Source organism: Amyelois transitella, chromosome 6, assembly GCF_032362555.1.
Source record: "Amyelois transitella isolate CPQ chromosome 6, ilAmyTran1.1, whole genome shotgun sequence".
In the NCBI taxonomy this organism is placed as follows: Eukaryota; Metazoa; Arthropoda; class Insecta; order Lepidoptera; family Pyralidae; genus Amyelois; species Amyelois transitella.
In genome coordinates, this window is record NC_083509.1 from 12,495,102 (window position 1) to 12,510,986 (window position 15,885).

The following is a 15,885-nucleotide window of genomic DNA, read 5'->3' on the forward strand; positions in this document are numbered from 1 at the left end:
CTAGTAATTCGCGATCGTACACGCTGTATCGCCGTTGCGTTTCGCTCATAGCCTTTGAGAAAAATGCGAGTGGTTTCCATGCATCTTTTTCTTTCTGTTGTAGCACTGCGCCCAAACTGCAGTCAGATGCGTCGGTCATCAATGATAACGGTGCACCGGGCATTGGATGCGATAATGTGGTGGCTTCGAGAATGCTTTGTCGGCATGTATCGAAAGCTGTTTCTGCTTCAATTGTCCATATTATCGGCGTCTTATCGTTTTTCTTGGCGTTATGCAAGTACTTGTTCAGTTCATATTGATGTTCAGCTTGATGAGGTAGGCAGTCACGATAGAAGTTGACCATGCCGAGAAATCTTCTGAGATCTTGCACAGTGTTTGGCTTCGGATAGTTAGAGATGGCGCGCGTGCGTTCATCGGTCGGTGTTATCCCCTCCACTGAGACTTGATAACCGAGGAATTCAATTTTGTTTCTTCCGAATTCACATTTCTCGATATTTAACGATACTCCATATTTACTTAGGCGTTCCAGGACTTGTTCTATGTGCTTTTTGTGGTCATCCGGAGTATTTGAAAATATTAATAAATCGTCGATGAATGAATATACGATGTCATCCAAGCCTCGCAGTACCTCGTGCATGAATCTTTGGAATGTTTGGCTTGAGTTTCGTAGACCAAACGTCATGCAATTAAATTCGAAGAGTCCAAACGGTGTAATTATGGCTGTCTTTGCTTTATCTTCATCTTTGATTGGGATCCAATAGTATGCCATTTTCAAGTCCAATTTCGTAAATATTTTCTTATTGTGCAATCTGTATGTGAAGTCTTGAATTCTTGGTATGGGATAACGGTCGGGTACAGTCACGGCGTTAAGTCTTCTGTAGTCTCCACAAACACGAAGTGAGCCATTTTTCTTAGTGACGACGTGCAATGGACTTGCCCATGGACTTTTGGACGGTTGGCAAATACCCATCTCCATCATTTTCTCGAACTCCATCTTGGCTGCTTTGTACTTGTCGGGTGGTAGGGGTCGAGGCCGGGCGAAGAGTGGGGGGCCGGTGGTTTCGATGTGATGTGTAACGCTATGTTTTGTTGGTTCTCTCAATGACATCGGGCGTAGTACATCGGGATATTTTTTTAAGATATCTTGATATATGTGATTTTTGTCTATGATGTATACTGACGGCTGATCACTTGTTGTTTCTATGACTTCTATCTTCAAATCGGTGACGCTGTCTATGAGTTTCTTTTGATGTAGATCGACGAGTAACTTGTGATTTCGTAAAAAATCTGCCCCCAGTATAGATGTCTGTACGTCGGCAACGATGAAAGTCCATCTGTATGTGCGACGAAGTCCTATGTTGAGATCTATAGTTTTCTCTCCGTAGGTTCGTATCGGCGTATTGTTCGCTGCGTACAGTTTGTAGGTGTTGCTCGGAGTTTGTTTTCTGTTTCTTGCTGCTAATACAGATATGTCTGCGCCGGTGTCAACGAGAAAACGCTCCTTTGTGTTCAGCTCCCTGATGCAGAGGCGGTTACTCCCTTTAATAACACCAACGCCCGCCACCGTCGATGTTGCTTCTAGTTTTCCGACCGTCGTCGAGCGCAGGGTGACTGGCATTTTCTGGCCCTATCACCGAAACGATAGTGGTAGGAGCACTCCCATTCTGGGTCACCTGGTTTTCTTCCATTTCTCGACTTCGATCTTGTTGACGATTTGTTTCGACGGGGGTTTCTAAAGGGCTGACGACCACGAAATCTGGATCGATCTTCCTTGAGAGCGGCAATCTCGAGTGTAAGCTTTTCTATTTGTTTGCTTAATACTTGAAATTGCAAATTGTTTTGTGCTCCGCTGCTGCTTCCAGGGGTTGCATCCTGTCGAATTTCTGCTACGGTTTGTTCTGTGTGCTCCATCATTTTGTCTGCCATCGTGGCCATGGTGTCGAGCGAGGATTCTGTGCTGACAGACAGCACGGCTCGTACTTGTGACGGTAAATGTCCCATCCACAGAACTTTCAGGGCATCATCAGCGACTTTTGTTCCGGATAAATCTCGCATAACACGAAGAAGTTGTGAAGGCTTCTGTTCTCCCAGTTCTAATCCTCCTAACAGCTTTTGAAATTGTTTGGACTCTGATTCCTCGTACACCGACAACAATCTCTTCTTCAGAGCCTGATATTTTCCAGCAGATGGGGGATTGCAGATGATATCGCTCACTTGCTCGATGTCTGTTCTTTCTAATACGGCGATAACGAGATTATATTTCTGATCTTCACTGGTCTTGTATGATGATACCACGGCCTCAAATTGTGCAAACCACAGTTTCGGTTGTGCTCGCCAAAATGATGGTATTCTTGACTGAAGAGAAATGGTGGAGACTTCCCTTGCAACTGCTTCCGGAGAGGCGGACGCGTCAGTATATTCTTCCTTTCTTTCCATTTTCTTGAATATTTTTCTTTTTTTTTTGAATCGGGGTCACCAATTGTTGTGTGCTTGGACTACTCAAAATGAAATACCAGTAGAAAGATGTGTAATGAGAATGATTTATTTCATCGTGTAGTCTTCCCAAACTCCTTGTGTAGGAATTGGAGCGAATGGTCAGGGTCTTTTTACCCTCTTCATTGGCTTCTTCGCTGCCTACGGCTGTAGGCAGGTCAATGGAGCGGCCGTGGCGGCCTGGATCCTCTTCTTCTTCTGTCTTCTGGGAGTTCCCATCGGCGGCGGCGTCATCACTGGGCGACGACGTCTGCCGCAAGGCAGCGAGGTGAGGGCTTCACGCGACGGTCCGGAGGGCGGGCGTGGAGTGGCGCGATGCCGCGCAGGTGTTCATGTGCTGATGCGTCCGCCCTCTCGAACATCTTCGTGGCCAGCCTGGCCACAAAGTCGTCAAGGCCCTCCCACTTCAGGTCCCTGAGGATCGTCGAGTTCCTCACGTACCGCGGGGCACCGACGACTGCTCTGAGACTGAGGTTCTCTTGCGCTCTGAGTCTTCTTCTGTTGGTCTCAGAGCAGTAGGCGTACCACGCCGGGGCCGCGTACGTGAGGCGGGATCTGATGTAAGCTCGGTAGACCCCGAGCTTCGTCCTCAGGGGGAGGCTGGAGGAGAGGACTCCGTGGAGCTTCCCTCTCGCTGCCTTGGTGTTCGCGACGACGTCTCCCACGTGCTTCTTGAACGTGAGACGCCGGTCAATGGTAACTCCCAGGTATTTGACGTGTGGCCGCCACGGCACCGGTTCGCCGAGCAGTCGCAGTGGAGGCGGGTGGGGTCTTGTCCCCGTCATGATTGCTTGGGTCTTGCCGACGTTCACCGAGAGCCTCCATTTGGAGAGCCAGCCCGGCAGAGCCTCGAGTGTGGGCTGCAGCCTCTTGGCGGCGTACAGCGGGCGCATGGACGACGCGTAGTACGCCGCATCGTCAGCGTACAGCGCTAGCTCCACCTGGCCGACGGCAGGGATGTCGTCGGTGAACGCGGCGTAGCAGGCCGGGGACAGACAGCTTCCTTGTGGAACCCCCGCGCGCACAGGGCGCACGGAGGAGACGGCGTCTTCCACTGCGACATGGACTCGGCGATCCGTGAGGAAGGAGGCCAAGACCCTGACCATTCTTGGTGGCACTTGGGCCTCCGACAGCTTGTACAGCAGCCCCTCGTGCCATACCCTGTCGAAGGCCATTTCCATATCCAGGAATACGGCAGCCACGTATTCCTTTTTATTATGGCTCTCGGACATCTTGTGGAGCAGTCTTGCGACCTGGAGCGTCGTGGAATGTTCGGGCCGAAACCCGAATTGTTCCTGTCGTGGCTCGACGTAAGGGAGCAGTCGCCGGAGGAACAGGCGCTCGAAGAGCTGCGAGAACTTGCTCAGCAGCGCGATCGGCCGGAATCCGTTGGGTCTTCGGTGATCTTTTCCCGGCTTGGGCAGCATAATCGTTTTGGCGTTCTTCCATGTAGAAGGAAAGTGACCCGAGCGCAGTATGCCATTGAAGAGGCGCGTGGTCGCCGCGATAGCTCGCGGCGGGAGATGGCGCAGCGCCTCATTGGTGATTTGGTCTGCGCCCGGGGCTTTCCTTGGCTTCAGTTTCGGCAGCATTCGCTGCACCTCGCCGGGAGAGAAGACCACCGGGTCTTCCGTCGGTTCGAGCGGCTGTGTGAGAAGTTCCCGCACTCGATCGGTGACCCTCCGGTTGTGCTCCTGGTCGGTCACGGGGTTCGGCGTGAACTGGCGCTCCAGGTGGTCCACAAGGATGTCCGCGCGGTCTTTCGCACGAAATCGTGGGAGGCCGTCAGGGCCCAACAGTGGCCTGGTTGGTTGGGGCTCTCGCGAGAGCTGACGGCATAGGCGATGGAGAGAGGGGATACCATCGCCCACAGTCTGCAGGTGATTCTCCCACGATTTGGCTGCGTGCTCGTTCAGGGCGTCTTTGACGTCTTCCACCAGGCGATTGAGACGTGATTTTAGGAGGGGGCATCTCGTCCGCATCCATTGTCTTCGGACTGCGCGCTTCTCCTCCACCAGGTTCTTGAGAGCCGGCGGCAGCGGATCGGGTTTCGCGCCGGCTGCGAGTTCTCTGGTGTTGGAGATAAGGGCTTCCTGGATGCGGCTGGTCATGTCGGAGGCTGCCTCCTCTACGTCTTCGGCCGTTGCAATCGGCCTGGTGGGAAAGTCTGCTTGGAGGGCGTCCTGGAATGCCTCCCAATTTGTCTTGCGGCGGCATGTGGTCAGCGAGACCCTGACCGGGGCACTGTCAACTAGGACGAGGACAGGCCGGTGGTCTGACGGCAGATCGGGGAGCACCGTCTGTTGTGGCGGTGCTGGGAGTCCTTTGTAGACCAGCACGTCGAGGACATCGCAGCCGCCCTGAGTGTCGTAATGGGTGGGCTCTTCTGGACCTGCGATGTCGTAACGGTGGTCTATGGCGTCCTGCAGGAGACGTCGTCCTTCTGCGGTGTCCCTGGAGGAGTTCCAGTATGTGTGCTTGGTGTTGAGGTCACCGGCCACGATGGTTGGAGACTCCGACCTCAGCAGCTTCCTAAGCTCCGCCGGGTTGACCTTGGAGTTGGGCGGGGCGTAGGTGGCAAATAGTCGGAGCTCTAGGCCGGCGACGCAGACCAGCACTCCTAGCGCGTAGAGGGACTGGAACTCCTCGACGGGGATGAGCTGGTGGACGACGCTCCTTTTCACCAGCACCGCCAGTCCCCGATAAGCGGCTCCAGTGGTGGGTGTCGTCTCGTCCTTTCTGTAGGTGAAGTACCCCGGTACAGAGAAGTGGTCGCTCCTGCTGAGATGGGTCTCGCTGACCAGCATGACGTCGACTTTTTGCTCGCGAAGGAAGTGGGCCACCAGTCTTTTCTTCCTCGCGAGCGTTGAGGCATTCCAGTGAACGATCCTTAGAGGGGCACTAAATTTGAGGCCGTGCTTGCAACCCTCTAAGGATCTCCGCCATCTGCTGCATTTGCTGGCCCAGGAGGAGCAGCATGGCGTTGGTGTCCGGGATGTTTGGGCCGGGCGCTGGAGCTGGTGCGGGCTGCACCCGTTCTGGGCCGTCAATTGGTGGAGGTCGTGCGGGGGCTTCGGGCTTCCCCGGTGGTTGCGAATCCGTGCCCGACTTCTTCGAGCCTCTCTTCTTCTTCTTTTTCTTCCCGCCAGGGAGGGCGGCTCCTCTCTCGGCGGGCGGGTTCGCGGGAGCCATCAAAGTGGCGGGCGCCGACTCCTCCACCATCGGCGCTGGCATCACCGCTGGCGTCGTGCGGGCGATTGTACCGGCCCGCTTGTTTCGCGCCTCCTTCCTGAACACCGGGCACGCGGCGTTGTTGGCGGGGTGTGGGCCCCCGCAGTTGGCGCAGGTGGCCGGCACTTCCAGGGGGCGCGGGCAGTCGCTGGCGGCGTGCGGCTCCCCGCAGCGCACGCACGCTTGAGGGCGGTGGCAGTTATGGGAGCTGTGCCGGAACAACTGGCAGCGGTGGCATTGCGAGGGGCCCTTCTTTCCCCTCCACGCCTCGATCCTGACGCCCGGCATCAGGAGGAGCTCGTCTATTTGGTAGACCTCCTGAAAACCCGAGGTCTTCTTCAGGAGCCCGTAGAAAATACACCCGGGGCGCCCTCCCCGGGCTCGGATGTTCTTTACATATTCCACTTCGAAGCCCTTCTCCGTGAGGGCTTCTTTTACGGCTTCTTCGGGGGTCTCCAGGGGGAGGCCTCTTATTGCCACCTTGAGGCTCCTCTCCGCCGGCAAGGAGTAGGAGAACCATGAGATGCGGGTGTCTTTTTTCGCCACGTCATCTAGGTACCTCTGGATGGTACGATACTCGGAGTCGTCCCTCGGCGAGAATCTAACGCCAGCGCCGAAGGGGCGGGCTGAGGGCGGGTGTCCCAGTTTTGCGGTGAGCTCCCTGAAGTGCACCATCCAGTCAGGGAGCTTCTCCACTACGATGGGCGGGTATTTTGTCCGTGGGGCCTGCGAGGGGGGCGCGGTTGAGCTGGCGCCGCTGTTCTTAGGCGGGGCGGCAGCGGGTGTTAGAGCGGTGGTGCTGGGTGTGGCAGTGGCGGCGGACGTACTGGGCGCGCTTGCACTAGCAGCAGCGTAGGTGCGTCCCCACGCGGAGGGAGCCGCAGGCGGCGCAGCGCGCAGAGCGGCCGGCGGCGCGGTGAGCGGAGCGGTCGGCGGTGCGGTGCGCGCGGCGGTCAGCTGCGCGGCACGCGGCGCGGTGAGCGGAGCGGCGAGCGGCGCGGTGAGCGGAGCGGCGAGCGGCGCGGTGAGCGGCGCCGCGAGCGGCGCGGTGGGCGGCATGGTCGGCGGTGCGGCGCGCGTGGCGGCCTGCAGTGCGGTGAGCGGCGCGGACGGCGGCGCGGTCAGCGGAGCGGCGAGCGGCGCGGTGTGCGGCGCCGTGAGCGGCGCAGTGGGCGGCATGGTCGGCGGTGCGGCGCGCGTGGCGGCCTGCCGTGCGGTGAGCGGCGCGGACGTCGGCGCGGTCAGCGGTGCGGCGAGCGGCGTGGTGTGCGGCGCCGAGAGCGGCGCGGTGGGCGGCATGGTCGGCGGTGCGGCGCGTTTGGCGGCCTGCAATGCGGTGAGCGGCGCGGGCGGCGGCGCGGACGACGGCGCGGCGCGCGGGGCGGCCGGCGGCGCGGCGAACGGCGCGGCGTGCGGCGCGTTGAGCGGAGCGGCCGGCGGCGCGGTATGCGGCGCGGAGGCGGCCAGTTGCGGCGGAGCCCACGCGGGAGCTGCCAGCAACGGCGCGGGGGCGGGGGAGCGGTTCAATCGCGGATCGCGACTTCGCTGAGGCAGCGGTATACCCGAGCGGGGGGGGGCGACCGGCGGTGTTGAGTCGCCCGCAGACGACCGCGGGGGTGCTTCGCGGGGGCTCGACGGCACGAGTGCCGGAGCCCGTCGATCCTCTGTTGTCGCATCCGAGGGGTGCGAGGGGTGCGGGGGGCTTGGGGTCCAGGAGTGTGCCCTCTTCCTGGGACGCTTCGCGTTGGGCGTCTCGTTTTCGGGTCCTTCCTCCCGTTGCCGTTGGCGCGGCGCTCGAAGTGAGGGGAGGGGGGCGGGTGTGGGGGGCATGGCCAGTCCCGCCGACACCCGTCCCGCACTGGCTTGCTGAAGGATACCGACGTCTATATCGTCGGGACGGCTTCCTGCTTCCTCGGCGTCCCGCAGTCGGAAGAAGAGCGCCATCCAGCTTTGGGCCGCCGCGCTAAGGAGGCCGCATTGAATTATGCTGTGGAGCGTGATATAATCACGCTCCACACCTGCCTTAGGCGACAGCTCGTCGCCGCGGGGGCGCCGCCTCATCCCGAGCATGCTTTCCGCCCAGAACGCAAGGGCGTGGTCATCTGTTTTCTCCTCGTCCGGAGTCCGGTAGCTCTCTTCAGGCGAGCCGGGGCGACTAGTTGCTTCCTCGATGGTAGCGGCGGGGTGAGGTGAGGGGCGGCGGGAGCGCGCACCCTCCTCAGTCAATTTTTGGGGCTCCATTTCGGAGCCCAAAGACGCGCGGGCGGGGAGTTGCCGTGCGCAGCCCGTCGGGCCGCGGGGCGAGCAGCCCCCCTCCCCCCTTCCCCGGTGAGACCCGCTGGTGGGAGGCCGGGTAGTGGGGGAACGGGAAAACTCGCCTTCGCGGTCCGGGATTCTCTTAATTTGCGCGCGACTATCCCCGCCTACGCCTTTATGCTGGCGCAGGGGACTTGTCATCCGTACTTTAAAACAAAGTAGGATGACACAGCACTAAATCGCAAATTTCACAGTAGCGGGCTCGTACGCAGTTGATGTGTTCACTCGACGGCAGCTGGCACGATCCATGATTTATTTTACAAAATTTACATGAATTTATACAATATTAATTAATTTCACACCTAATACGCGTCACAGTGTAACTCGCGCGGTGGTGGGGGGCACGCAGCACAAAGCGCGGCGTCGCGACGCGTAGTAATCTCTGTGGTACTTGTATGTGAACTCCACAGCATATAAATGAATTTTTCAATTAAATAAGGCTAGGTTGTGTAGCTAGAAGGGGTCTTCATAAATGAGGCGACTTTTTATTTGGTATGCCCTAACTTGTGTTGTTTCTTCTATCTTACATTTTTTTTAGCCAATCATTATCTGTGACCTATTAAATAGCTCTTATTCTAATAGTTAACTTAGTCATGCTAACTTATGAATACCAAAATAAGTGTCCTTTTTACTAAGCGTTAGTTTGTTATTCTGTTAGGTAATCACTATAAATGGTTGTTGTGTAGCACAATACACAACATGACGTCTATATTAGCGTCTCTTTACAAAATGGAAAACATAACATACAGAAAAACAAAAGAGGTAACTATCAGTCGCCGCATGTATCCAAAAAATTTTTGTGAAAAAAATATGTGTGTATTGCAGTGCCTAGTGAAATTACTAGTTCACGTTTAAAAATTGTTGAGGTTTCCATTTATTTAACAGATTTGCGAAAAAGCAATTGTTCAAGCCCCATACACATCACTCTACTTATTTATTAAGGCATAAATCCAAAAAAGCCGTGACCCCGACGGCGTTTATATTAAATCGTTATTATCCAGACCACGAACCCAGACGCCAGAAAATTAACGGTTTGTTTAACAATCTGTAGCTCCATTTACATGCTTGTCACGACCAGCGCTTTATTTTTCTCCATCGGCATGTTGATTAAGATTTAATTCATCATTTATAGCAGCTAAATTTAATTCGCAGACTTCAACCATTAATTGATGGAATGCATTACTCGATCATTAATTATAGATTCATGAATTTGCAATGCCAACATCGACGACGTCACACAGACTAAATTCCATGAAATGTTGATGATAACCTACATGATATTTCGTTTGAAGAAATTATTGGTGTTGTGTAAGCTACAATTTGATTTAAATTGTAATAATTTTTTTATATCATACTTGATTTATTTATGTTCTTACGACCTAATTTTGTTCTTCACACTTATTTCACTTCGTGAATACCAAGTAGGTAGGTACTGTCGTTGTTTCTGGAGCAAAATAATATATTTTCATCGCAAGTATGTAGAGCATCTTCTTTCAGTATAAAAGATAATTTCTGTCATGGCATCGAGACAGCAAAAAGCGTGAAAATGACCCCAACCTTCAATATTCTGCATGAGTCATTCTCACTATATACTACGTCTTTAGATGTGCAGACATGGACAGTTAAATTTTGCCCTTGTCATGCCTTAAACGGAGAGCCTGTTGATTTTCCTCCTTGTGTCGCGTTACAATTTATTTATATACCTGTACTAAATTATTACTCGTATTAATTATTACTCTATTGTAATTTTCCTTAATCGTGAATCTTTTTGACGTAGTTTTTATCATCGTGTTAAGTTTTGGCTAGCTTTTAAATACATATATACACAAACATATAGTCATTTTTATATGTCCCTTGCGGGGTAGGCAGAGCCAACAGTCTTTGAAAGACTGAAAGGACACAATCAGCTGTATTGGAATTGTGATTCAAAATGTGTGACAGATTACTTGCCCATCGCCTACAAGTGGGATTTCAAGTTTATAAGCTTTTAATTATAATCAACCCTCTTTATGTATAGTTAGGTGATGCAAGTCTGAAAAATCTTCATAAGAGCAAAAAAAGAAAGGAGGAATATTTGTGCCTTTAACATTTGTATCATTAAGCAAACGCCTCACACGTTGAACTATGAAAGCAAATAGAAACAAACTGTTCGAGAAACTCGGAACTAATGATGCTAGTTAGCAACTCCAAGCCTCTCGAAAATGACGCAACTTCAAGCCTTACCGAGCCGCCTGAACCTTCTAACCGCTGCAATAACCCTCAGCATGCCACCAGTCCACGAGACCACACTAGGTACTGACAGATAATATCCAATCACAAGAACAAGAAAGAATCCCAAGTTTATTAGCCTTGTCTAAGTCGCCTTTTACGACATCCATGGGAAGATATGGAGCAGTTCTGTTCTGAAGTGCAGGGCACACTTTAAAATAAAATTTATGAAAATAATAGACTACTTAAATAACTTTTTTTAATAAGTATTTAATACTTTACTAAATGGAAGTGTGTAATTTCACATTATTATATTACCATCAAAGATGTACTTCATAATTTAAAAGTTTGATATGTAATAGTAAAATGCCCATTCATTTTAAGCAGAAATTTGTATAGATCTTGGCTTTCAGCCAACTTCGCGTCATCAGCATCGCTAGCTGTTTTCATTGATTCATTCCTCAAGAGTTCACGATATACACGGGAAATTAATTTTAATCTTTTAGCTGAGAAAGTGTCCACTCATGCTGTTCTTTTTAACAATATTGTCTTATAACAAGTGAGTTCATTATAAAGCGAACCCCATCTTACACACATTTTTTTTTCTTTGACGCATTTCTATTTGGCTGTTGCCCCACACCTATCCCACAAGAAAGCGGTTGTTGTGCTTGAAACTTTTTATTTACTCTCATAATATTCAAAGGAGCCAAGTTGCCAACTGTTCTCTTTTCCACCTCCTCTTGACGTTAGTTACTCCTGGTAACGTCTTCATCTTCTCGGAGAGAAGTTCGGAGTGCACCTTTTGTCCATACTCTTCGATCATAATTACAAAACTTGCAAGTTGAATTGACACGTCGTCAACTATTCTATTCTGGTGTTTTTCAATCAGCAGATTTAGACCCTGATCGGTCTAAATCTAATGATTTGTAATGCAATTATTAGTTTGACTGGAGCAGGGTTTAATTTTACCACAGAAATCGGAATAATTGCGATACGTCATAGTTTTAGCTTTCTTTTCTATATTATGACTTCCACCGGACTTTGGGTGCTTTTAGCTGTCATAAGTCTGAATTATTACAAGTAGTAACATGTCATTTGACCTGGCCTATTGATGCAAAGTTTAATATTTTAGTATCTACTTAAGTCATAGAATATTGTACGTATGAACAATTTACAACTGGGTAAGTACTCTATTATTTGCAAAGTAGACTAGTAAATTGAAAGACACTCGCCCCTTTGAAATTCTTTCTGATAACTACTTATGTTCAAGGATTACCAGTCACACGTTTATAATTTGCCTCTAAAGTTATAAAAATATGTGTCTGGATCGCCTACTCTCAAATTAGATCTTCATAAATATTCCTTTGGGTTTGATAAAGCATATCTTAAAAACTAAACTTACAATGCGTAATATTTTTCCTTCGCTGACGAATGTTAGACAGATGGTAAAATGTGGGTACTTTTTTCATCACGTAGTAATATATGACTTCCATTTCCATTAAAATTCAAGCGTTCATGGATAGAATACGTTATATTCTATGTTATTCGAAACGCTTTTATGTTTTTAATAAAAGTGGAGCTGAGGCATAAGGATAATCGACTAATAATTATTTGATCACGATTTGAAACAACTCGAGAAACACGTACAGTGCACACCCACGTACGACCGAGTGGATTATAATAACTCTATTCCCTTCTACTTTGGAAATTAGTTTAACGCGTTTGACGGAAATACAACTTCAAGTCCATTCACCACCTCTCTACCTGTGGAGCATCTGCACTCTCAGATAAGCGGCATTGGCGGATGTTTTTAGGAAATTACGGCCCTCAGTATTGGAGAAAAGATAGATAGATAGATAAAACTCTTTATTGCATCATAAGAGTAAAGCATAAAAATAGCACAAAACAAAATGAGATCGTACAAAGGCGGACTTGCAATCTCTTCCAGTAAACCTTTGGGTGTAAAATCTATACTAATATTATAAAGCTGAAGAGTTTGTTTGTTTGAACGCGTTAATCTCAATAACTAATGGTTCGAATTGAAAAATTATTTTTGCGTTATATAAACCATTTATCGAGGAAGGTTTTAGGCTATATAACATCAAGCTGCAACATAAGGAATGTATATGAATAAAAAAAAAATAATGGAAAATTTATTCATCCTTGAGGACTTCAATGACGCCCAAAATAACTATTCCACGCGGATTAAGTCGCGGGCATAGCTAGTGAAAAATAAGAGCTTAGGAATACATAAGACTAATTTCCATTTGTCTGTTTCAGCCGTGTGGTTCCCGGCACCAATACAAAAAAGAATAGGACCAATCCATCTCTTTCCCATGGATGTCGTAAAAGGCGACTAAGGGATAGGCTTACAAACTTGAGATTCTTTTTTAGGCGTTGGACTAGCAACCTGTCACTATTTGAATCTCAATTCTATCATAAAGCCAAATAGCTGAACGTGGCCATTCAGTCTTTTCAAGACTGTTGGCTCTGTCTACCCCGCAAGGGATATGGGCGTGACCATATGATTTAGATTTAAGAGATCTATATTTGTACATTGGCGTCCGATGAAAATGCTGCAGTGTAGTTTGTTCCGCCGCTTCTTCTACACATGCGCTTTGGAAGCGGTAGTAGTTATAAATAGATTTAAGTGATGTGACGTCAATAAGTGATACCTTGTATCCAATTTTGAAAATAAATCTATTCTATTCTATTCTATGTCTGTTTCAGATGAGGACGAGGCGACGACCTCCGGCGTGACCGACGGCGCGGCCGGCGAGCAGCAGAGCCGGGTTATCTTCGTCAATGGACCACAGCCCATCAAGTTCGTCCACAACCGAATCTCAACGGCCAAGTATAGGTGAGCATTGTCTGAGCCAGTGATTTTGTTCTCCCCGGCTTTAGTAAGTCTCCTCACCTCTCTGGGGAGTCTGACGTGTGCCGTTTGACCAAAATCTTGGTGAAGTTTTTACACGAAGCGACTCCCGTCTGACCTCCGCAACTTTTGTAGCGAAAATTAACCTATATAATAAATCATCAGCCTAGGTTTCTTCGAGATGTTTTATCTCGCCTTTGAGCTATCTAACATTCATAACTCACGCCGTGCCGTGTGGTTGCCGGCACTAATATACAAAGAATAGGCCACTCCGTCTCTTTCCAATGGATGGCGTAAAAGGCGACTAAGGGATAGGTTTACAAACTTCCTTTTTTAGGCGATGGGCTAGCAACCTGTCACTATTTGAATCTCAATTCTATCATTAACACAAATAGCTGAAAGTGGTCTAGTCTTTTCAAGACTGTTGGCTCTGTCTACCCCGCAAGGGATATAGACGTGACCATATGTAGATACATATGTATGTTTGTGTGTAATGTTTGTTCAATTAAGAGTTATTCACATAATAATGTTGTGAATGTAATACTCCACAATGACATTAGTTTGATTTGTAAATATACATTTCTTTATTACATAGAGATAGTTTATATGACAATAATTTATTAGAAATACATATATCTGTCTCGTGGAGAAGAACAAGGTCGACCTTGTAACCTCGACTCGATACAATCAATAGATAATTTCTTCATTAGCAATTAGTGGTCAGCTAGCTACGAGTATCTATCATGTTTTATCAAATTACTGCCGTATTTGGTTATTGGGTATTAATATTTGGGTGCCGTGTGGTTCCCGGCACCAATGCAAAAAATAATAGGACCACTCGCATCTTTTCCCCTTGAATGTCGTAAAAGGTGACTAAGGGATAGGCTTAAAAACTTGGAATTATTTTCAACCTGTCACTACTTTAATCTCAATTCTATCATAAAGCCAAACAGCTGAACGTTGCTTATCAGTCTCTGACTCAGACTGTTGGCTATATGTATGTATGTATGGGTGTTAATAAAACCAAAATATAACATAAGCTAGTTACTTAAAACACCACCGCGTTAGTCGCATTTATAAGTTCTTTGGACATTGGACATTTTAAAGACAGAATTATAAACCTATATCATTGTTGAGGTAGTAATTTCATTTCATAATTCAACTGAATTAACGACTATTCTTATGCTAGTCTATTATTAGGTCAATGTTCTTATGTGATTTAGTTAGTATACACATACAAATATAAAGTGTTTATCCCTTTCGGGACAGTTTTAGTTGTCCTATAAAAAAATTTTGAATTTGAATGGAGTCAAAAAAGTCACGGATAGACTTAAAGGGTTATAAATATTTATATTTATTTATCAATCTATGGTCGTGATGGAAAAGCAAATGTTCTCGAACATTTTTCTCAATACTACCGTATTTGGCTATTAGTTGATGTAAAGGAAATGTACACTTGTGTAGGCAGCCTCGGCGCAGGCGCAGGTTTAATCATGCCAATTGCGCGTATCATCTGTAGCTAATTAGTCTCGCACGAGCAACACTTGCACTATTTTAAATTTAACAAACGTTTATTTTTTTTGTGTTGTTTGAGTATTTTATTTAATAATACTGAAAATCAAAATACTACATATAATAAAACGGTAAAAATATTTTGTCTGTACATTTAGTATTTTGACTGAAACGGATAGACAATTTTTTTTTTTACATTTTTGTCTGTCTGTATCTGACTGTATGATCAAGATTCAACTCGAAATTTACGCGGACGAAAACGCGGGCAACAGCTAGTACTATAATATGTTTGGTGTATTATTGACATTCAAACATTATTGTTGTCTGTTAATTTATTTGACCTGTTAATATATCAACAGTATCTACATATGTTATATTTTAATTATTTTTTATTGAGCGTGTACTTAGTTATACACTTCTTCTCATTGCTCGCGTCTTCGTCCGCGTGAATCGAAGAATTCCATGCATTTCAAATCAGATACTCTTAGTTCACCCATCAGATATGGAACCTCAATGCCCAAATTCAAATCTTTAGACTCAGCGGTTTAGTTTGTGCCTTGATGTCAGGCAATTAGTGTTCTCTTTTGTAAACAATTTTTTTTTATACGGATCCAGTTACACAGATAATATAGTACTTATATTTAATATTCTTCCGTTTGAGGATTGGTGAAAAGTTTTATTTAAAATTTGCGAAGTCACGCTCTACAAATAAGATTTTATGTATAGCTATAAATGCCTGTTGTTCACCCGAGATTATACGATCTCGCGCGTTATTTTGGCAAATCGCCATAATTCTGATGTCGCATAGAGTTGCTAAAGTATCGATAGTTAGTCAAAAATATGAACATACAAATAACGAAATAGACCTGACTGATATTACTAATAATACCAGTGATCTTATAGCTTTCACTCACTTGAGTTTCACTCGATGAGCAAAAAGTGACTAAAAATAGAGTGCGAAGAAATTTTACAAGGGGTTTTTCTCACAATTTACAAAAAAAAAATTCTATGCATACATACATATGATCACGTCTATATCCCTAGCAGGGTAGACAGAGCCACCAGTCTTGAAAAGACTGAAAGGCCACGCTCAACTGTTTGGCTTAGTGATAAAATTGAGATTCAAATAGTGACAGGTTGCTAGCCCATCGCCTAAAAGAGGAATCCCAAGTTTATAAGCCTATCCCTTAGTCGCCTTTTATGACATCCGTGGGAAAGGGATGGAGTGGTCCTATTCTTTTTTGTAATGG

General features: G+C 47.8%; 1 protein-coding gene across 6 annotated transcripts in view; it reads left to right on the forward strand.

Annotated features, from left to right (window-relative positions):
* Positions 1–15,885, forward strand: part of LOC106132029 (probable phospholipid-transporting ATPase IA) — a 105,711-nt gene that overhangs the window by 51,718 nt on the left and 38,108 nt on the right. For all 6 annotated transcript variants that reach the window (XM_060944792.1, XM_060944791.1, XM_060944796.1 and 3 more), the window contains one exon: positions 12,979–13,108. In XM_060944792.1, coding sequence (XP_060800775.1) covers positions 12,979–13,108 — 130 coding nt within the window. The remainder of the gene's footprint in view (positions 1–12,978; positions 13,109–15,885) is intronic.